Source organism: Ambystoma mexicanum, chromosome 6q, assembly GCF_040938575.1.
Source record: "Ambystoma mexicanum isolate Mex_15411 chromosome 6q, UKY_AmexF1_1, whole genome shotgun sequence".
NCBI lineage: Eukaryota > Metazoa > Chordata > Amphibia > Caudata > Ambystomatidae > Ambystoma > Ambystoma mexicanum.
The window spans coordinates 768,450,179-768,473,743 of record NC_090937.1 but is presented as its reverse complement, the minus strand read 5'-3'; the positions used below and the strand labels follow the sequence as shown (position 1 = coordinate 768,473,743).

Sequence of the window (23,565 nt, the reverse complement as noted above, 5' to 3'; positions counted from 1 at the left end):
CCAGAGGAAAGTCTTCTATAGGACAGCACTAAACCCACTATGAAGTGAAAAAGTGACTACCGGTCAGGAGGATGCTCAATGCTTCGACATTTGGATTACCTTTCAATAGAGTAAGTCAAAAGACACTCAAAGGTGAGGAATAACGCGCTCTTTCACAATGAATAGTCGAAAACAGAACATTCATGTTGTGACTTCGAAGTGTACATTTCCCTGATGAAATGCGATGCCAGATTTGTTTAATGCAGATCTCACTGTGTCATGCCAATAAGCAGTGGAGGTCGAGTTCACAAACAGTCTAATACTTACACAATGCTGATCTCCCTGGAAGAATTTTGATCGAGAAAAAATGCATGACAATCAAGCACTTCGAAGCCAAAGCCTTGGCATGTGTACCCATTAATCTTCATAGATGAAATGGTGATGGGAACAGGACCAATGTTTTCTACTTTGAATATTTTTGTGATGGACAATATATGCTTGCTGTTTTTCAACTCTGTAAAAAAAAAAAAAAATGCTGAAAATCACAACAAACAAAATCTAATTGATCATTTTCTGGGTGCATAATACAATGCAATGTCTGAGAGCAAATACAATGTCAGAGCAAAAGCACAACCATGCAATGTGCCTGGACAGGGTGCTCCAGCAACAACTGTTGAATCTTCAAGTATGGCCCACCCCAGAATACGATTGAAAGGAAGTCACCGTGGAGCAATCCTAGAGATTACACTAATGGATAAATCAGCACAATCCCAGGGATCTGAGTGTTGATGAAGACGCGTACATGTGGCACGAACCACTAAATGTCATTAAAACATCAATTCAGCAAACACCATAAGATGATTTCATGCAAAGGTTTGCAAATCATTTCCAAACAACCAGGCTAATCGATGCTGCCCTCCAAATTAAAAAGTTGTATATTGTTTGAAAACAAACTTTTTTAAAAGTGCATTTAAGCTTGGCTCTTTAAATGTAATGTTAAGGAAAAGTACAAGTGTTTAAAAATATCTGCTACTTAGGCGTTAAAAAAAATAGCACTGTTCAGTTTGATGAATAAAAAAAGGCTTCCCATTACTCTGCTGTGTTTTAAATTCTAAATTGAAAATGACAAGTCAGGTCATTCGGCGCAGCCTGGTTTTTAAACCATAAATAAATGTGTTACTAACCTGCAGCAATGGTTCTGCAGCTTGGTATCTTTCATAGATGCGCAAGCATGCATCTTCTGCAACCTTGTCGCTGGATCTGGAACAGACATTTGAAAATATAAAAATAGTGTATTAGCATCCTGGGAGTGTCTGGAGTCAGACCCGACTGATGGTGGCAGGAAAACCGGAATCTCCTAATCCCGAGGCCATGATTTCATATATCCTCTAGTGGTCTACTGGCAAGTCCGATTAGAAAGGAGTAGTAAAGTGACAGAGTGATTCAAAAGAAAATTAAAAACTGGCTTTGGCAAAAAAGCAAGATGTGGGAGCCTTGTCACCATTACAACTACAAATTGGTCAAAAAGTCAAAGCATGCAAGTTACTAAATTCAACAAGCGGAGGAAATCGCCAGAACAACTTTGGCAACAAAATTTAAAACCAAACCCATCATCACCAAAACATTACGTATCAAGTAACATGCATGGGTTGGCAAAAGTCCATATTTTAAGACATCAAAAGCTATGCTTCATAATTGAGCGTAACAGTGCCCAGCCACAACATTCTGCCTATGTCCAAATGGCAATTCCTTCATCGCTATCACAGTCAAGTCTAGAACATCTGAAAGGCACAGATGAAGTGCCCATGATGGAGCAAAAGGAACATCTTCATTAAGGAATGTCTCTGTGCTACTTTGCATTGCTGGGATGGGGAAAGAATAAAACAACGTCACTTGCCAACCTAAGGAAAGCGCGCCCCCAGAGATTTTTCTATAGGAACATAGATACATAGTTTTGCAAGATCAACTAAATTGGTATTTTGCTCTTGGAAAAACGAATTTAGGATTCAACAGAAATCTTAAATTTGTAAAATTCAAATTGCAACTTTAGTCACCTGCCAATTTTTCCGGTAGATGAAATACTCATGCACCAAAATGACTTCTGAATGTTCCAAAACCACAAACTGCTCACAAAGGATGGGCATGAAATATTGAGACACTGCATCAAAGCAGTATTGAATGCCAAAACAATACGACAGTTGGATTTTAGGATGCGTCGCATGTTATTAGATTTCAAGCATTCTATTGTATACTTGCTCACTCACTTTATGCATGTATTAGGCTTTGAGTGGGCAGAGGGGGGCTTTAACACCAGTATAGTAGGGAGACTTAGAAGAGCCAATACTTAGAAAGGTGTAGTAATGAATGCACTGAATGCAGAAGAACTAAAGAAAGGACAGGCATGTTTCAAACATTTTGCATCAGTATGAATATTAAAGGTAAAACCTTGAAGTGATAATTACCCTGAGAGAAAGGTCAGATTTTCTATCACGACGGTGTATAGAAATATGGAAACGGTCAGCTTAAGAGTTCTCATGAAGTTGCATCCCAAATGTAATGAAATAACTACTTTTTGTAAAAGCATTCCAAATCTGTGTTTACAAATAAATGTGTGCATCTGGTGAAAGTCACATTTGAACAGAAAGCCTACCTTTGCTAAAAGTAATTGGCTCCCACTCCTCAGTTTACAAAAGCCCACCTGATTATCAGAAATGAACCTCTTTTGATGGTGGCAAAGAAGACGTGGATGGACGTCAAGATGAGAAGGGGGTTTGGGCAATTAAGTATTACCAGATCCAGTAACACTCTTTGTGTTTGTATCCAGGACCCATTCTGTAGGTCCTTTGTTTCCAAAACCAAGGGATAAAACTCCACTGCCCATCCAACGAGGATGATGAAGCCAGGGCATGCATGTGAAAAGCCAAGCAGCCTTTACAGAGGCAAGTCCCTAGTGAAGACAGTTGGATCCCATGGTCCTTTTTACTCGAATGCGCCGTTTAACGTTTCCGCTTTTGCCTATGGCAAATAATCTGTGTAGACATAATAGCCTCTGGTACTGCCACATTTGCCACAACTGGTCATATTATTGCACTGTCCATTGAGTAAGTGTGGCCTCTGCACGGGTTTGAAGATGAAATATTGCTGTGGCATTGCTCTCCATCACTCTTAGCGCCTCATCGAAGAAGCAAGACCATTCAGGGCAGATGCTCCCAAGGCCAAGAGTGCCAGAAAACCAACTACTCAACCCATTTTCCCATCTGCTGCCATACAGTGGAATTATCTTGTATCCCACTCTACCCAGCTGAAACATTTACCATCCACAGAGGCTGCTCTATGTTCTTAAGTGCTCCATTTTATGTCCCAAAGACGATCTCGCCATCAATTGGGCATTTTAAGAGGGACCTCCAAGTACCAATAGAAGCACTGCAAAAAATATTAGCTTAATGTAACCGTTAACTCTAATGTATACTGCATTGCTCGAAAACACAATTCACTTCTGGTTGAATGTTTTACAGTGGCTAGCCAATGTGTAGCTTGGTTGCCTAACTATATTTACTGAATCACTTTTGTCTTTCCTGTAAGAGGGTCTAAGACTTGCAACTAGCTAGGCATGAATGCAGTACTGTTTGCTACCTTGTCCTCACACCTTGGTTGCAACCCATAGTGAAACACTGGTTGTTCTGGGGAGTAAGTGCTGGCAACGTTCATGGCAGATTGCACCTTGTATTAACCATCAAGTTGCCTTGCTGTAATGTTCGGCACAAGAGGCATGGAGTGGAGGTTTAGCAGCATTCTTTCGGCAGTTGTGACACTTATTGAATTAGTTATTGGGTGCCCTCATAAATAATTTGGAATGTCAGATGCTGTTCTAAGATCCTCTACTAGTGTCAATGCCTAATAATTTGCTGTTGAAGGTGATTAGAAAATCAATTTTTTGCAGGATTTTGGTTAAAAGGTTTCCGCTGAGAATCTCGAATGATCTCCCGCTTTTTGTAGTGTCACAAAATCCTGGCAAATAAGGCCAGGGAAAGGTATCATCAGATGTTCATGGCTTGGTCATAAATCTTTCTATGACAATGGAGCCCGAAAATATTGTTTGATGTACTATACCGATTGACTGCCTTAAATTCAAGCAAAATATCCATCAGTGCTACTTCCACCATGTCCATCAGGTAATATTCTTTTAACTCAATTGGTAGTACGAGGACTAATAACATTAATTAGTACACTGCAACAAAACGGAATGCCAAGAAACAGGTTCCCAAAGAGCAATGGATCAAAATGAGTTTCTTCTGCCAGATCTAAAATCAGTACCCTAGGTCAAAGCAAATATTGCTCGTCTGACTGCCAATGAAAATGATAACACCTGCTAAGTTTTCTGGATCAATAGAATTTTGGTCAAAATGTAAGTAATGCAAAGTCTGAACCAAAAGGAAGAGTAATCCTGAATTCAGATGCCTTGCAACAAGCTTATTTCATTAGAGAAAGCCCGGATGCTATAGTAGTGCCCCTTGCCGAATTAGCAAGCAGCTCACCTAGCTAAAGAAAGTTGACGCAAGCGGAAAGAAATTTGACTGCATCAGCCTTTTTGTGTGAATAGAATGTTTTTGTAGCATCTTCACCCTCTAGTTGTCGTCTTTGACGTCAATGTCGAAGGTATGGAGAAACCATAAGCTACACAGCTGTCAAGATTAATGATCTGATGGCAGACCATCCAAGCACTTGGCCTGTAGCCTTCCGTGAACAAAGCAAAACTTGAAAGACACTTTTTCCATGTTCAAAACATTGAACCAAAGATCTTTAAATTAAGCAAATGAACAAACAATTAATTTGAACTGCCTCCATGCTGATATTCGGGAAACACTTCTTAGTTGATTGCTGTAGAAGAGGAATGAAGAAAATGCCCACACTGGCCAGAGAACTTTGCTAACAACAAAAGCTGAAGGAAAAAACAGATATCTTCTATTATGACAAAGGAAAAAAACTTTCTTCTCTTGGTCAAGAGGAGTCTGGGTTGCCGGTGAAAGTCAGGACCTAAACGCACAGATACCCCACCTTTGGCGATGCAAAAGACCATCTGCATTACAATTTCCAGATCAAGCCACAAGGTCGCTGAAGATGCAAGCATGTTAATGTAATAATGAGCCATGGCACGGACAGTCCAAATATCATAACCAAAGCAGACAGACACAGAACTGGCAATGTGCACATTTTGAAAAATGCACATGCCCATTTCTAACTTCCCTGGTGAAAATCTAGTTGGATGCTTTATTCCTACTGCAGTGGCTCTTTCTGGATGAGGCGGATCCTGAGATTAGAACAGGTAGATGGTGCAGGGGACTGTTAGCACAGTGGGAGCTCCAATATGGCCAGAGACATTTAAGGGAACTGCCCCCAGCGGGCAAACTAGTGGTTAAAACATGGCACACAGTATTGACCAAATACTGTGTGCCATGGCAGGGGATCCAAACTAGTGGGGGCCTAGCCACTCAGGGGCAAAAGGCTACTACCAGAGTTGCAGCAGATCCAGGCACTTTGCAGTTGGGTGGAATACAGGGCCAAGTGCCTGGTGGACCTGTGTAGAAACAAGGCCAGGTGTCCCATTCAAGAATAGGTGGGCAGCCTGGGCATGAGAACTGAGGTTTAAACAATAATTACAAGTAAGGCATACGCAACATAAACAACTCGGGCAGGGGGATGTTTGACATTCCTCAGCAATCCCCCTTACTAGGACTTGTGGGCGTAGTACGATTTGAGGAAAAAATAATTTCTAGGGCCTGCAAGTGGCAATGCCGAAAACGTCAGAGTCAACGGCGAGACACAAATCTAGGTGGGAGAGTGACCAGGGATGTTGGTTGGAGGGGAGTGGGGATGTGCTCTAGGTTCAGCCAGGGAAAGCGCCATTAACTTTAGATACCAGATGATTCAATACAAGATCCTTGGCAGAATATACTATATCCCACAGAGGCTTCACATGATGGCTAGGAGGAAGAATGACAAATGTCCAAAATTCAGGAGCGAAACAGGAACATTCACCCATATGATACGGACATGTCCCAAGATAAAAAGCCTTCTGGGGAGAGGTCTTCACCGCTATTGCAACGTATTGGGGGGCGAACTTGAGGCTGACCCTCCATTATGATGGTTAATTATCTGGAGTGACATTGACCCATCAGCTTACCAAAGAGCCCTGGTAGGACATGCCCAGGTTATTGCTAAGAGGTGATAACCAGGGTGCAGGGACCTGGAGAGGTCCCCTCATTTTTGGAATGGGAATAAACTATGGACAGGAATATGGAACTTGAAAGATTAGTCTACAAACAGAGGCTGGCTCGGCAAACATGAGGTGGTGTGGTGCAAGTGGAGACTCTGGGGGGAAGCCGACTAATCTGCTGCTTACACTTGACTTGAGAGGGAGGGTCTAAATAGGAGTGGTAAGGCAGTTCACAGCTCTTGAGTTTGAGTGGTGGTGGAAGGAGTTCAAACTCTTTCTCGAAAAGGCAGGGTTTGTGGAGGGCATTGGGAAAAAACAGTTGTGGATGTTTATTATGCTCCGAAGTTATTCACCTTATTTACCTATTTTCTAAATAAAAATGCATTCTAAAAAGGATATACTTACTGCAATAATAATACGTTTTATTGTGCATTGTAATAAATCAGTCCATCCTATTTGAATAGAACATTACCACCTCATCCTCGTCACCTTTATCATTTTAATGAAAGGATGCCTGCATTCTTCCCCAGACACGCCTACATATCCGGCAGATACAGATTTTCTTTAATTATTTGGGGGGTGAGAGGGCCCTGGCTCTTTCTCTTCCTAAACTCTGCTGGGTTATCAAAATGCACCCACAAGCCCCACTTTGCCTGTTTAAGACATGCTGGTGTGATGGGCAATATTCCACCGGCAGAGCAGTTAGGAAAAATAGCGGCAGGGCCATGCACCCCTTCCTTCAGATCCACGCAAAGGCAGGACCGCAGGAGAAGTCATCCCGGCATATAAGCCCTGGGAGTATGGAAGTGGGCAGGGGCCCTTCCGGGGAACAGCACTGCAGTCCTTCCGAAAGAGGAAGTGGGCAGAGACCATTTTCCCCACATGTACTGCAGATATGAAGGGAGTTGCGGGTGCTGTTAAGGTGCATGCATGGTGTGTTTCAGTGGATCTAGGACAATTACAAACCCTTCAGTACCCTAGTTTTGCTCTTCTTTCCTTGGCTATGGAGGGGAAAAGGGGTCCAGAATAGTTGCACAGGTCCCATAGACCTCGTGGTTAGGACATTTGTCAAACAGTTTGATATGGACATTCTGGCTAAAGGGGGTAAGAAGTGAAGGAAGTCCTATAGAAGATCCTCTTCTCCCACTTTCTCCTCATCCTAAACATCCTCCACAGCAAATTCCAGTTTGTGGGAGGACATGGATGTTCAAGGGAATCACACGCTAAAAGAGATGGTTTCAGGATTCACTGCACATCTGAATTCTTCCCCTCATGCCGCTCCTTTCCAATTTAGACACAGTTATAGGAGTTAACCAGAATGGTTATCCCTGAATGATATTAAAGATGTTATACTACGGGAGTGGGCCTTGTTAGGACAGTTTTTCTGAAGACCAACTAAAACCATACACCTGAGACAGTGCAAACGCCACTCTTAGTATAAGGCTGTACCACTTGAGTATTTGGAAGCGTGGACCGAACAGCCAGGCTTATTTTAGGAGGGAGAGAGGGCTGAAGGAAAGTACAAAGAACTTGCAATATACCAAGGGTTCAACAGAAGTATTATGACAAATAAAGCTTTATTATTAATCTAGTTGGGCCAAGTTAAGTCTTGCAGTAATTACTTTGTCAGAGTCATAAACACATTATAAAAACACAACACAATGCTTCAAAGTACACAGACCAAAATGTAGACCATGTTCAGAAAACTAACATTATTTCAAGGGAAGTGAGACCTTATCAATCATTTAGTATAGGACACAGCTATTCATGTCGGGTAGCAACATCAGTTACCTTTAGATTACTTTAAAGTAAATCAAGGGTAGTAGGCCCTGTCAGTCATACAGTGACACTCAGTTAAGGAATGGCGCAGTAAACCAACCCCCGTAACAGGATACTTTTCCGAATAGTGGAACACCAATTTATGGAACAGTATAAATCTATAACTACATTCATGATGATAACACAGTTATACCAGGTGAGTAAGACCTTGGGGTGCAATATACAATTACAGTTTTTCAAACCAGTGGAACACAGACTAAGGTAAGCAGCAACTTTCTACACTAATTTAGGATTGCACCAGCCAAACCAAGATCAGCTACACTTACAGGACACTTTAAGAATGGCACACAGCTATTCAAGGCAGGTAAATAAAACCTAAGGCAGAGTTATTATAAGCAGGATAAACAGCAGGTATGGGGAAGCAAAACCCAGTTGGTATCCTAAAACAAATAGTAAAGTGAAGCCAACAGCATTACTTTTGGGAAATGGCCTAACCAACTCACAGGTGAGTAAAATATCATTAGATATTTTATTTATTATTAACTTTGTATTGCGCACCTAACCCACAAGAAACTGGGCGCATTCAGTGATAAAAACAGCTACATATTTAACAACTTAAGAATATGGTTACCGTTACGCAGGTTGTAAATAATGCATGCTTAGGAGAATAGTCGCAAAAGTTGCAGGCTTAAAAGGGTGGTTACATGTTTTAGCCAGCTTAAGAATTTTGGTTGCGGGTATAGCAAATTTAGGAGTTTGGCTACAGGTTATGCAAGTCACATGTACAGCAAACTTACGTATTTGATAACAGGCAAAGCAGGGCGGGGATACAGCAGACAGAGGGCTTTTGTTAACCGTGATGCCAATTTCAAAGTGTAGTTACCAAACTTGTAGCGACTTACAGAGAGGAGATGCATGTCCTGCCATGTTACTTGCCGATGGAGAGAGCGTCGCTAGGTGTCCTGTCTGAAGAGCCAGGATTTTAGATTTTTACGGAATGACAGAAACAAAGGTTCTGTCATTATGGTCTATGGCAAAGCATTCCAATAGTTAGCTGCCATGAAGCCTGCTTTTTCTCTTTTATATCTCGGCTTAGTTAGTTGCCCGAGATAAGCGGCGCAAGTAGGTTTGGTAGTTTGATTCTTTGTTATCAGGCAGGAGAGATAACGTGGTGAAGATATACTTTTCAGAATGGCAAACACATTCAATGTAAGCAAGACATTGTTTTACTGCACTCAAGAGTGACAGTTCCAAACCAACTCTTTCACAAGTAAGTTAAAAAATGTATTATCATTTCTAGGCAAAATGCCTAAACCTTTAGAAGTCTTTCCCTTTTCTTGGAGCATGAGTGTTCTCAGTGGGAGAAGGGGGGCCAACAAGGCTCTAGTGTCCAACAGGCAGGTCAGGATAGGAACAGATGTTGGCAACATCAGAGTACCTGTGGAAGTCTCTTCAAACAATTAAGTATTTCACTTTATAGTGGCTGAAAGGGTTGCAGGGACTTCTGAGAAGACACCATAGGAGGATTCCAGCAGGAAGGGGTTTAGCAGCAGGGATAAACCGGGAAGGCTCCAGGCAAAAGTTTCTTCCCAGCTGGAAGCAGCTCTGATTTTGGTGCCCTTTTCAGGAGCCATCAGAATATCGCTAGTAGGATTCTTGTCACATGCAAGGTCCAGCACTCGGAGGAAGGGACTTTTCAGACTCGATTCACATCACTGGAAGTCCTGCAGGATGCAACCAAAGTTTCAACCCGATTCGGAATTCAGAAGACTGTGCACTGCACACTGGCTCGAAGGTCCCAGGGTATTGCAGCCCCAAAAGGTTGCTGCACAATGTGGGATGGCTCAAAATGCAGGTCTTCTTGAGTCTAGAGGATCTCACCTAGTTCGTGCTTTTATGCAGGAACCCAGCCAATCAAACAGGCGTGCAACATTCAAACCTGGGTGGGTGGCAGTCCTTTTAGGACAGCCAACCTCCCAGTTCGAACTGGATTCTCGCAGGCAGGCTGGAAGATAAAGGGCTGCAGAGTTGTGGACTCCTCCCTCGCCTTTACAGATGCTCTGGAGCCTGGGTGGGCTTGACCGAGGTCTCCTTACAAAGATAAAATTAACACACATGCCTTTCCCACGCTGAAGGCCAGGGGAATGACCAAGAAAGGACAAACGCTAACATGGCATAAGAAGAAGACAGGGACCATTTTTGGTAAAATGGGCACCCTTGGGTGCCTTTACCGCAGCTGTGGAAACAGCCCATGATAAAAGGTACACCAAATTAGGAAAAAAGTTTGCTGCCACCAGCCATTAAGGTTTAACTTGTCCCTGTAACAGAAATGTTACAGTGAAAGTGAGGAAGGGGATAAACTGTATCTCCCCAGCACTCCACATAAGGTGGGGTGTGATGGTTTCACTAAATAAAATGTAGAGGGGATAAAAATATCCTTTCTACCCTTGGTAGTTCTCACAAGATTAGCCGGAGAAAGTAAAAGGGGAGCCCAAAAGGGCAACCCAACAACAATAAAAGGAATATACCAAAAGGTGTCAAAGAAGATGAAATTAATAGGACACTATGGAAAGTCTTAAAGATGACACCCATAAAAAGAGTAAAATGATCTTTGTGTGTTTGGTAGAAGGTTCCCACTCACTGAGGTACAGGGGAAAATAATCCACCAGTTCAGCAAAATGTTCTGGGGGTCTCACAAGAGAGGGAGATTTAGCACTAAACATAAAATCTTACCCAACATGCCTCCACCCCAGAGTGGATCATGAAGATGTAGGACTTGAAGGTCGATGACCTGCTACTGACGCCAGCAGTCGAGGTGGATCCAGGGTTCTTGGACCAGATTGGTGGCGAGGTGGGTCATCTGAGACTAGTCCAGCGGATTCAGTTGTATGCAAGGTAGAGGCTACACTGCAGTCCTTTGCAAGCTCAAGTCAGGCTCTGCGCTCAGACATTCATATTGTTTACAGAGCCAATTTGGTCTTTAAGAACTATGAATCCTTTCTCTAGGTCTCGACTGAGGGTAAAGGCTGTACAGCTTGGATTGAGATTTTCCAAAGGCAGGTGGAATAGATGTCTGATTTGGCATTCGACGATATTAGATTTCCGGCTCTCGCCGCAGGGACCGCTATCCTGTCTTGCAGGAACCTATTGAGACAGGACTGGAAGGGCAAACCTTCCCAAAGAACTAAACCAATCAAGCTCCTGTTCTACACCTTAGAAGTATTTGGAGAGCAAAACGATGTGGTGATAAAAAAAGGCCTACTGGGGCACACAGAGGATGCTGCCAGGGACCTAGCTCCCTTTATAGCCAAACTGATCAACGCATCCTTCTCCTCCAACACCATACCAAGTAATCTCAAAGAATCTTGGGTTCTGCCTCTCCTCAAGAAGCAAACTCTAGACCCTGCGATCCCCACCATTTACAGGCCTATCACCACAGTACCCTTCCTATTAAAAATCAGACACAGCAGCATACCTGCAAATCCAGCAATATCTAGAAACTCACAACTACTAGGCACCCGACAATCTGGATTCAGACCGTCGCATGGCACTGAGACAGCCTTAATCGATCTGAAAACCCAAATTAATGAGATCAATGACAAAGGAGACATCGCCATGTTACTCCTCCTCGACCTATCAGCGGCCTTCGACCTTGTAGATCACACAGTCCTGTGCGAGCACTTGGCCTCGGCTGCTCACTTTTCAAATGATGCCATAACCTGGATCCAATCTTTCTTGGACAATCGAACCATGATGGTCTTCTCGTCACTAGCCTCAGCAGACCCTATCAAAATAACCTGCGGTGTACCCCAGGGCTCCTGCGTCTCCCCCACCCTCTACAACATCTTTACCAAGCCCCTATTTGACAAATTGGACAGACTGGGTGTCACATATACCAACTATCAGGGCTTTAAGTGGGCCGGGGCCTGCCGGGGCCGGGCCCCGGCAGTCTCCAAAAAGTGGGACTGAGCCGGGGCCCTGCCGGGGCCCCAGTCCCACCACACGCAACATTGGCGGGATGCATTATCCCGTCGCGGCAGCAGCCGCGACGGGAGATGCGCCTGCCATGAAGTCAGGCGATCTGACAGAAGTGGCAGCCAACCACAGCGATGCTGTGCCTGGCTGCCACTTCTGTAAATCATAGTAACTGCCTCTGGTGACCTCTCGCGCGAGGGGTCACCAGAGGCAGTTACTGTCCCTTTGTTTCCCCAGGTCGCCGAGGCGTCGTTAACCCTCGGCGAACCTGGGGATTCCTTGACATTTTTCGAGGTTTATGAAAGAAGGCTTGAAAAGTACACAATTCAAGCCATCTTTTATAAAGCTTTGCCGACGGACAATTTTGTCCGTAGTCAAAGCTTTATAAAAGATGGCTTGAATTGTGTACTTTCAAAGCCATCTTTTATAAAACTGAAATGTTTTAAAAAAAAAATGGCCTGAAAAGTAGGCAAACCGTAAGGTATGCACACACACATATATATGCATGTTATATATCTGTGTGCGTACCTTACTATGGTTTGTGTACTTTGCAAGCCATCTTTTCTAAAAATAGAAATACATATTTCTATGTTTAGAAAAGATGGCTTGCAAAGTACACAAACCATAGTAAGGTATGCACACAGATATATAACATGCATATATATGTGTGTGCATACCTTACGATTTGCGGACGTTTTAGGCCACGCCCCCGCAAGTCACGCCCCCAAATGAGGGCCCCCCCTCGATTTCTTACCGCACTTAAAGCCCTGCCAACTATGCAGATGACACCCAGATTCTCATACCCCTTTTGGGCAACTATGACTCAGATACGGTCTTGGTAAACAAAATATACCTCATCATTCAGGCATGGATGGCCACACATGGCATATGCCTGAATGATGACAAAAACCGAAATCCTACTCCTCGGCTCCAACACCAATCTAAAAAAACTCAGCCCCAACTACGAGGCATTCAACATCGATGGCAACTCCATCACAGTCGCCAAAACAGTAAAAACTATAGGCTTTCACCTCAACTCAGCATTATCACTGAAAAAACAAGTAAACTCACAATCTTCCTCTACCGCCTACACATGCAAGCTAATCAGGGCAAGTAGAGCATTCCTCTTCCAAGCTAGCTGCATCATCATCACCAATGCCTTAATATTATCCAGACTTGACTATTGTAATGCCATGTACCTAGGAGCCAACAAATGCTATAACTGACAAACTTCAAACACTGCAAAACAAGGCACTTAGAACAGCCCTTTACCAACCCTCCAAGGAACACATCTCCAACAAAAGAAGAGAACGCAAATGGCTCAAAATCTGTGACCGCATCTCACTCAAAACAGCATCACTCACTTTCAAATTCTTAAACCATGCAGCACCCCCCTACCTCGCAGCCAGAATAGTTCAAAGAAATTCCACCCGCCCCACCAGAATGATCAACTCTCACTGCCTCCAGGTACCCAAATTCAGACTGGAAAGGACAGGCGGCAGCAGCTTCCCAGTCATGGCTGCACAACATTGGAATGCTCTCCCGCTCAGCATCCGAACAGACCAATCCTACTATAAGCTTCAGGCGAAACACCCTCTCCTGGCTACGATCCAATGACTCCCCTGACTGAACCACGCCAACCTGACATACATATCTACAGTCCTAACTGACAGACTGCAATGTAATTAACTGTATATATTTATGTAAATATGTCCTCACTGCAATATTATTAACTGTATATATACATGTAGATATATGTAGATATTCCCTCCAGCCTTGACGTAATGCAATGTTATGCCTTATATTCCCGTGTGCCTTATCTTGCAACCAAGTTTTTATGTAATCTTATTTTCCTGTTCTTTGTTGCGCCCTGTTACCTCTGGGTTTTGTGCGCTATACTAAATAAATAAACAAACTAGCTTCCAGGCAAAGCCTAAGCCTTTCGTGTCCATGATAAGGTCATACAAGAGAAGATTTAGGCTCTCTTTCAGCAGCCAGGCAAGCCAGGACATCAGACAAAGGCAGCCCAGCCCAGTATCTCAAAGGCTCGTCCCTCCAATTCATTCTCCTGTCTGGTCTGGATACCCCAGTATGTGGTCACCTAGCCCATTTTCGAACCGGAGGGGACGCAGAGATCATCAACGCTTGGGCAGTCTCAGTGGTCAGGCAAGGTAACAGAATAAAGTCTAATTCTACCCAGCCGATTTCAAGCAATGTCGCTACCCAGAAAATGCTCTCTGGCATTCACACCCTGCTCCAGCAGCATGACATTGAGAAGGTCACTCCGTAACCCAGGATGAAAGGCTTGTTTCAATTCTCTTCCTGTTGCGAAAACCTACGTGAGACTGGCCACCCATTTTAAGAATTAAAGGATCCCACCAGGTTCATCAAGAGCATTCGATTAAAGATGATATTACAACAGATAATCTCCATGGTGAGCAGGGGAGACTATCTTTGCACTATAGATACAGAAGACATGGATCTTCAAATTCCAATATGGCCTATATGTCGTCCTTCTCTACAGTTTGCAGTTCCAGGGGTTTTGGGGGGTGGCGGGGGGAATTACCCAGCAAGCGCTTCCCATTCGATCTTTAATCCGCTTCTCAGGAGTGTCGAAAACCTCTGACCCCGGTGCTAGCACAAAGCCAAGAAAAAGGCAAACTCTGATACCCATACCTGAATGAATGGATGGATGATGCATGTGCCAAAAAGGTACGAGGTGGCCACCAGCCTTCAGGAGTGCTGTCCCGTCTATAGTAAGTTCAGGATTCTGTTAAAGTAAAAGTCGTCCTGCCTGTAGGCTTTGCAGGCCCTTCAATTGTAGGGGCCAGGTTTCGGACAAACATTATAAACTACTTGCCAGAGGACAGGATTCACAAGCTTTATACCTGCATCTCTGGGGAATGCTTGATCAAGCTCACGCGATGGGAAGGATTTGGTTAAGGATGCCCTAGATAACACAGCTTTCATATTTGTGGTCAGTTGGGCTGCCTGCACCACAGACCAGCCATTGCTCACTTTCTCAGAAACTGCTCTTCCTTCGAAAGAACATATGGAGCCTCCTGTAGCCCTCCCTGTTACGGAGAATTCTCATAAATGTGCTAATTCCCTTCACCTTGGAGACCCCCAGCAACTTTGCTGGATTTTGAGGACTTGATATTTTTACCTGGAAAGAGTGTGAGCCTTTCCCCCCCCCTCTCGTGTATTTTGATGTGTGTTTTACTATTGTGTTCTTGGATTATGGCGTTTTAGACAACTCCATAGGCATCATCTTTTCATGTGCGTCACACAGCACCCTCAGTGCAGTGACACAGGGAAGCTTTTTGGGCTGCCCCAAGATTTAAATACCTTCTCTGGGATAAACTAATGTTTCCCAGAGAATGTAAGGTTAAATTGACTTTACTAGTCTTTCTAAAATCCTAAACCCAGCACACACTATCTTTATAATAGAGTGCTGGAGGCGTTACCTAATATCCCCTATGTCTAGAAACTCATGTAGCAGTCAAATGCTACCCTTTCCTATCGAAATGGCTGGTGGTAGTGGTTTTACAACAAACTACCATGATTTTTCCTGACCGCAAACACTGGTAGCTAAAAATCACGGGAGCCATGTTTTTCAAGATGGCGCCTTAAGGCCCTTTTGTTTAAACAGGTCCCGGTCTTCTTTTCTCACCATTTCTTTTTGGAAAGGTCCTTCTAGAGTTTGTCTCTGCGTGCCAAACCAGGTTTGGTCCCTTTGTTTCTATGCCTTTGGCGGGCTTCAGGACTGAAGACCGCCTCTGGCTCCCGAGTGTCTGGGGTGGGCACGAAGTGAGGGAGGTGCCAGAAACTGTGTGCTTAGTCTCCTAGGAGACCCAAATGCACTCTGGCGTGATTGGCTGGCTGACTGTCCGGCAAGGACAGCCACCCTGTCGGGTGAGTGACAGCTAGGCTGGAATGAATGGGAGAGAACTGAATATAAGGCGAGTCTTTTGGCTTGGAAGGCAGAGTCGACCACTGGACGAGGGAACCGAAGAAGAGCTTGAAGAGGACGCCTGCTGCAACTCCGGGACCATTGGTTTGCCCGGTGAAGCCCTGCTGCAGTGACTACTCGCAATGTTCGCATCGACAGAGAAGCCCCTGCAAGGACGACTTCTCCCTTTGAGTTGGTGGGACCAATCATCTCCAAAGTAAGCCACCTGGACACCCATCTCGGAGCCGGTTGAATTTCCTCAGAGTGCTGCAGGACACCGTATAGCCAGGGAGAGGGACACCAGATTGTGGGCGTTACTTTTAAGCTGGCCTAAAGCTTTTGGAAGATCCTCCGGACTCCCACGAAGCAGGACTGACCAAGCCTGAGCTCCCTCAGCAGAGTGCGGGATCCCAGAAGTGAGGACAGTCCACCTTGACACCCAGGAACCGCACTTATTGCTATTTGCTGTACCACAAGGAGATGAAACGCGAAACAGCCACTGAAAGTAAAGTTTGCCGGTTGCCAGTTTTGACAGTGCTGATGCAGTGCAGGAGTCCCCCCTCTTGTCCCCACGACTGAGGCCCAGGAACAGCGAGATCTGCAAAGCTGCCCAGAAACAGAAGTCATCAGCTACATCTTTTCTTCTTTACCAAAGTACTATAAAACAAGTCTAAGAGAACTTACCTCTTACTGTAGAAGTGCCAGTAACTTCCACAATTCACACGTCTAATCAGCTTGTGGCCCTACATTTGATTCTTCTTTTCATCAAAGACTCCTAGGAACTTGTGCAAAGACTTTTCCATTACTTACCAGAAGTGCTTTATCCTTTCCAAGACTTTTGCCCATTGACTTTGGCTTAGCCTATTGAATTGAATGACTCTTCTAGTGAACTCAAAAAGTATCTGCAATGCTTTGGAATATTTGTGGTTTCTTGTATTCTAATAACCGTTGCTTTTTACCAACTTTTAAAGAGTATTCTGAATGCCAACAGTAAGGTATTAATGTCCCCAGCACCCTTGTTACTGAAGTCACCTGTGGGTGTGGGTTGTGTCTGTGGGCCATCCCAAAAGGGCCTTGTCTAATTCAGAAACTCAAAGGGTACAGCATTGAAGTATATTTGTGAATTACTATTCTATTGCTCCCTTCTGAAGAAGGCTTTACAGCGGACTGATCAATTAATTGTTAATGCAAGAAACCTTGAGTGTAAGAGTTTATTTGAATACCTGTGACTGTGAATCTTTGTGTAACCCCACTACAGCTCACATTTCCCCTCTTGCAATAAGTCTGGCTGCTCAACACTTCCAAAACTGTGTAGTACAAGCTCATACCAAAGGCTGGGTTGCCTATACCTGTAGTCATAGTTGTTTGTAGTGTTCCTAGAGGGTACTGCATTCAAACTTTACCTAACAACCACACTGATGCTTAAGACTAGAGAATTTTCAAAACGTGCATCGAGAACCATGTGAGGCGTGCTAAACCTCGGATTGCCACATGTGATGACTATCCTTTCGCACTTAACAGCTGTCTGCTATAAAGACAAAGATGCACACTCCAATCCTGTTGCATAAAATGCTTTTAAAAAAAAAAAAAACACTTCTCTGCATGCATTTTATTTTTAGTCTTTTATGAGGGATTGTCATCGTGGCTTTCCCCATTTTGAGCCGGTGTTGTAATAAAAGCATTGGTGACACGCCGGCCCCTTAGACCTGCACTTTCCTTCTGGCAAAATATTTTTTTTTACCTGCTCATGACAAACAAAATTAATTTACAATTTTACAATTTAATAGATCCTCATTAAGACGTCCACTTTTGCCCCACAATATTGCAAACTTTAAGATTACATTTTTAACAAAACGCTAGCTCAAAGGTCTGTAACCAGTGGCTCACCCTTTGGACTACGATTGCCACGATTTCTCAGCATAGATCAACAGCAGCAAGGATCAAGGGAAGTAGTAGTCAATACTATCTGGCGAGCCACAGGTTTCAAAGCCCTGAGCAACTTCCACAGACTCAACTGGGTCGTATGAAACCTGTGGTATACAAATGCATGCAACTCAGGTAGGACCATACTGGTGATTTTTGAGGTGATGCGATAAAGATTTTCGCTACATTTTCTTAATTTTTGTGGTGACATCATAGAATAAAAGTTTGTGACCAAGCTCACCCGTAGAAACCTGCACCCAATCAAAGTGTCTGTACTACATCTGCTACCATGTCTTCTGAGTAACTGTAGTTGGCCCATTTACAGATAAGTAAGACTTCACCATAGAATCTAAACTTTGGAAATTAAGATGCACTGAAAAATACTGTAGGTAATACAGGAGAACAGAAATCTTTTCATCCTCACGTTGTCTGCAGTCCATGAGCGTAGATTCAGGGACTTTGAAGCGCAGCGATCCTCCTGTACCAGGAAGCCTTCCACCAACCTTTAGTGACTCTTTGGCACCAAGACCTTCTACAGTGACCACATCCAAAATAGTTAAGTTGTTCCTTTGACAGAAAAAAAAAAAATACATACAGCCATGTCAGCATTTTAGCAACAATAACACACGCACCATTAATGAATTAAATTACCTATTTGTAGCTTTACAAAAATAATTTAACTTTTTTTTAACCAACATTTTTAAGGGCATGTGTCAGAACAACCCACTGAAGCTCTTTATATGTACAGTTTTATATACATGTATTCTTGCCAGCTTAATTTCTAGTCAATGGGATGACAAGTTCAGTCCAAAAATTTAAACTGCCTTATCTTGTAAGGATAATATCCCCAAAAAGTGTCTGTGGCGCTGCAACACAACTTTTTCCTGATCCTCACTAACTTTACAATGCAATTGAAAAAAAAAGAACAGCCTAAATGTAACTGGAGTTCTCAAACAGCTTTTATAGATTCACACTGTTTAACTGCTTCTCCATTCCCAGACTGGGAAACATCAGTGCTGGTAATACAATAGTGTTGAGAGGGTTTTTCCAGAACCGACCCCAGTGAGAGGTTTGGAGAAGACAATCTAAGCTGCGTTGAGTATACACACGTCTTTATACAAACTCTCCATGATAGAGTGGCTGAGCAGTCAGCCTTAGCCTCGGGAGGGGTGTGGTGTGAAGTACAGTTAACAGGAGCAAAGTCTGTTAATCAACAGACAATCCTTACAATTAAGTAATTAAATATACTATTCCTTAAACACAAAAAAGCATCCATTTGGACCTACTACTGGTAAGTAAAATCACTGTAAAAGACATGTACATCTACAGTTTAACACCAAAATGGGCTACGAACCACTTTAGAATTCAACACATGTGACAGGGCCAGGGGCTTGACCGTCTCAGGGACCTCTCCCGACATGGGGTAGTCAGCCCACCAGGGCGTATGCCAGAGCCGTTCTTACCCCAGAGGCGGCGTGAGTGAGGTGAGGAAGGGGCTTCTATGTACCCCCTGAACGTGCCTTGCTTGCTACTAGTGGTACCGATGTCGATCACTCAATGCCTTTCAGTGTCTTTTCTGGCTATTCTCTTTTATTGCTTGCAGGACCACACTATCCTTAATACAACATGGTGGCGGAGAAACAAAGCGAGCAGATGGAGACACTGATCGAGAGACAGACCACAGGACTCCATCGCCTTCTAGCAAACCAGCATGAAATGTAACTGAACATTTTGAAAGAACAATGACAAAGCTACTCACCATAGTGACTACCTTACTGCTAGTCCATAGTCCCCTTTCCTCCATGCTTGTGAGACATTCCATCCTTCTTGACGGGACCATAGCACTTTAAAGCATCAAAAATGTACTTTTTGTCCTTTTATTTTTACGTAGGGCCATTGCACGTGACCAAAGCCCCGCCTTCCTGAGCTCTGCCACATTCATCGTCCTTCAGTCCTTTATCGCCAGGTCTAGGACTATTTAGCAACAATAGAGAATACTTATTAGAGGTGACGGCGGGCAGGCGTATGGAGGAAAGGGGATTATGGACTAGGAGTAAGGTAGTCATTACAGTGAGTAACTGTCATTGTTCTTTCAACCCGTTCAGTTACATTTCACGCTGAGGCGCTAGAAGGCGTCATACTCCTACGTCGCGTCCCCTTTCCTTCATAATTGCGAGAGATTCCCAAGCACTGACCATACGGGTGGATGGAAAATTCCCTTATTGGAACAAATTCTTAAGAACTGCCTGGTCAAATTGGGTCAAGCCTGGGAGCTCAGGTCAAGACAGTAATGTTTGCAAAAAGCCGAAGGGGAGGCCCACGTAGCCGCCTTGGCAATGGACTCCCAAGGGACGTATTTTTGGAAGGCAACAGCAGTCGCTTTGCCACGGACCAGATGTGCATGAATGTCCATTGGTAGTTGAAGGCCTTGAACCTTGTAGGCCTTTGAAATACATGTAGCTATCCAATGGGAGATGGATGCTTTTGAGGCTGGTTTCCTCTTTGGGTCACCGAACGTAACAAAGAGTTGTGAGTTCACTCGTTCTATCGAGGTTGAACTTCAGAGCTCATCTGATGTCTAGATTGTGTAGATCCCTCTCTGCATCAGAGACCGGGTTCGGGAAGAAGACCGGTAAAGCTATTGATTGGTTTGAATGGAATTCAGAAACAACTTTAGGAAGGAAGGTTGAGTGGGAAGCAAAACCGTATCCTTATGGCAAGTTAAGAATGGATGTTCCACATAAACAGCTTGAAGCTCAGTTACCCTCCTTGCAGGTGTTATTGCAATAAAAAAGACCACCTTCCAAGAAAGGTACTTGAGTTCGGTAGTGGCCATGGGTTCAAAAGGCTCATCACAAAGCGGTGAGGACCACGTTCAGATTCCAAATTAGGGGAGGGGCCCGAACCGGCGGAAAAAGATGAAGACCTGCAAAGTGTCTCTTGCTGACTGGATTAGCCAGTGAAAAAGAGCAACTGTCTGTAGACAGTTAAGCCACAATAGCGAACAAATAAGTCCTGCATGATAAGACATGTATGCCAGAGACCGTAAGATCACATATAAAAGACAAAACAGTGTCAATAGAAGCATGCCTGAGCTCAAGCTCTTTGGCTAGACACCAATGACAAAAATGGAGCCACTTGCTCCTGTATTGAGCTTGTGTAGAGGGCTTTCATGCTGCTTGAATTATACGCATGTTGTCCTCAGAGAGGTTGAACTGTGAAATCGATCGGAACTCGGGCACCAGGCCGCCAAGCTGAATGATTGTGGAGAGGGGTGCCACAACTGGTGATTGCGCTAATGAAGGTGGTCAGGAATCTGAGGCAACCAGATTTTCACGCCTTGAAACACTTGTGTATAGGCGCGTTACAAATGCCATATCATATCATATCGGAGAGGACACTGACAGGTGCTGCAGTTCCGAAAACCAGAACCTGGCTGGCCACCAAGGATCTATGAAGAGGAGAGTGCAGTTCAACGCACTCCTGAGTTTCCAAAGTGACCTATGACTCAGTGGCAAAGGAGGGAAAGCGTAAGCTTTCTTGTTGTCCCACGGGATCTCAAGGGTGTCCACCAAGAAAGACACCAAGAGGCAGTCCCTGGAAGCATAAAGAGGATGTTTCCTGTTCGATGATGTTGCAAAAAGGTCCACCTCTGGAGTACCCCGTTGCTGGAAGATCTTGGTGAGAACATCAGTGTTGATCTCACACTCGTAACTCGCCGCAGTTGGCAGCTAAGGGAGTCTGCAGCCGCATTGACGTGACCCGGGATGTGCACAGCTTGGAGCCAGACATTGTGTTGGATAGCCCAATTCCAAATTTGGCTAGCAAGGTCCACCAGGAGGGTAGACTTGGTGCCCCCCTGTTTGTTAATGTAGAACATCGCTACGGAATTGTCCTTGCAAATTAGAACCACACTGTTGGTGATAGAGGGTTGAAAAGCCTTAAGCGCCAGAAAAACTGCCAGGAGCTCCGGGTAATTGATATGGAACCGTCTGTCTTGCGCATTCCACAAATTGTACACCTCGAAGTGACGCAATGTCGCATTCCACGATAATAGGGAGGAGTCTGTAGTAGCAGTAAGGAACAAGTTACTCATCTGTAACTGTCGTTCTCCAGCATGGGTCTGGCATGGATTCACATGCTCATGAATAATCCCAGTCAGGCTAGGAATCCTCGGTAAAGAAAAAAAATCAGTATCAATTTCCTTTCTGATCTGTCTTTCTTAGTAGTAACCAATCACTAGTCTCTGGGTCATACTGCCCCCAGCCAATGACTGCCCTCTCCCTAAACCCCGCCCCTGGCAGCCATCCTCAGATTTGGTAGCACGTAAAGTGGCAGTATGACCAAGTGAAGAGCTGCAGAGGGGTAGGAGGGAGGGTTCGCATGTGAATCCATGCTGGAGAATAACAGATACAGGTAAGTAACTTGTTCCTTCTCGCGCATGGGGTCTGGCATGGATTCACATGCTCATGAATATTAGAATACATAGCAGTACACATATGCACAACCACGAAAGGTGGCAAGGCTCAACATTAAGCATTACATAAACTCAACATTAAGCAACTCTGACCTCCTCACCAGGCCCACCTTCAGGCGGACAGGTTGCGCAGCACTGCTTGGCCGAGACTGGACTCCTCCCTGCAATCCCGGTCGACGCAGTAGAATTTCGTGAAGGTGTGCGTCGACCTCCACGTAGCAGCCCTGCAGATGTCCAGCAGGGGCACACCAGACAAGAATGCCGTAGTAGCAGCGATCGCTCTTGTCGAATGGGCTCTCGGACGGCTGGGCAACGGTCGGTTTGCCAACCGATGACAGTGCATGATGCAGCCGGAGAGCCATCTGGAAATGGAAGCCTTCGAGAGGGCCTTCCCTTGATTCACAGGTCCAAAGTTCACAAAAAGCTGTGATGTCTTCCGAAAACTCTTCGGGCGGTCCATGTAGAACTTCAGCGCTCTAGCTACATCCAGCGTGTGCAAAGTCCTCTCGGCCGGCGACAAAGGCGACGGGAAGAAAACTGGCAACACCAAGGGCTCGTTGAGGTGGAAGTCCGACGGCAACTTGGGCATGAAGGAGGGGTGCATCCTCATCACCACCCTCGTCTCGTGGAAAGTCAAGTATGGAGGCTTGCAGGATGGGCCTCGATCTCTCCCACTCGTCGTGCGGAGGCGATGGCCACAAGGAACACTGTTTTCCACAACAGAAATTTCAACGGTGCCGAATCCAGAGGCTCGAATGGCAGCCCCACGAGCCTGGTCAGCACCACGTTGAGCTCCCACGCCGGGGCCGGAGCCTTCACCGGCAGGAATGATCGGAACAGTCCCTTCTTAAATTCCTTCACCAGGCGATGAGACCACAGGGATGACCGTCCCGTAGTCCCGGTGTAACGGGAAATCGCTGTAAGATGGATCTTGATGGAAGCGTGAGCTAGTCCCGCCTTGGCCAGCGATAGCAGGCACGGCAGCACTTTAGGGGCCGTAATTCGCAGAGGGTTAATATTCTGTGCACGGCACCAGACAGAGAACCTCTTCCACTTGTGTCCGTAGCACTTTAGAGTCGAGGACGCCCTGGCCTTTGCAAGCACCTCCTTGCAGTCCGCCGGGATATCGTATCCTCCAAACTCTAGTGCTGCAGGAGCCAGGCTTGCAAGTTCAGCGACCCCGGGTCGTGATGGAGCATGGCGCCTCCTTTTCTGGAGAGAAGATCTGTGTCTGTCGACAGTCTGACTGGGGGGGATGCTGACAAG

General features: G+C 44.8%; 1 protein-coding gene across 2 annotated transcripts in view; it reads right to left on the bottom strand.

Moving 5' to 3' along the window:
• The window catches only part of TMEM131L (transmembrane 131 like), a 909,664-nt gene that overhangs the window by 200,552 nt on the left and 685,547 nt on the right, over window positions 1–23,565 (bottom strand). For both annotated transcript variants that reach the window (XM_069631301.1, XM_069631300.1), the window contains exons 21-22: window positions 18,247–18,389; window positions 307–493 (exon numbers count right to left, since the gene is read on the bottom strand). In XM_069631301.1, the coding sequence (XP_069487402.1) occupies window positions 307–493; window positions 18,247–18,389 (330 nt within the window). The remainder of the gene's footprint in view (window positions 1–306; window positions 494–18,246; window positions 18,390–23,565) is intronic.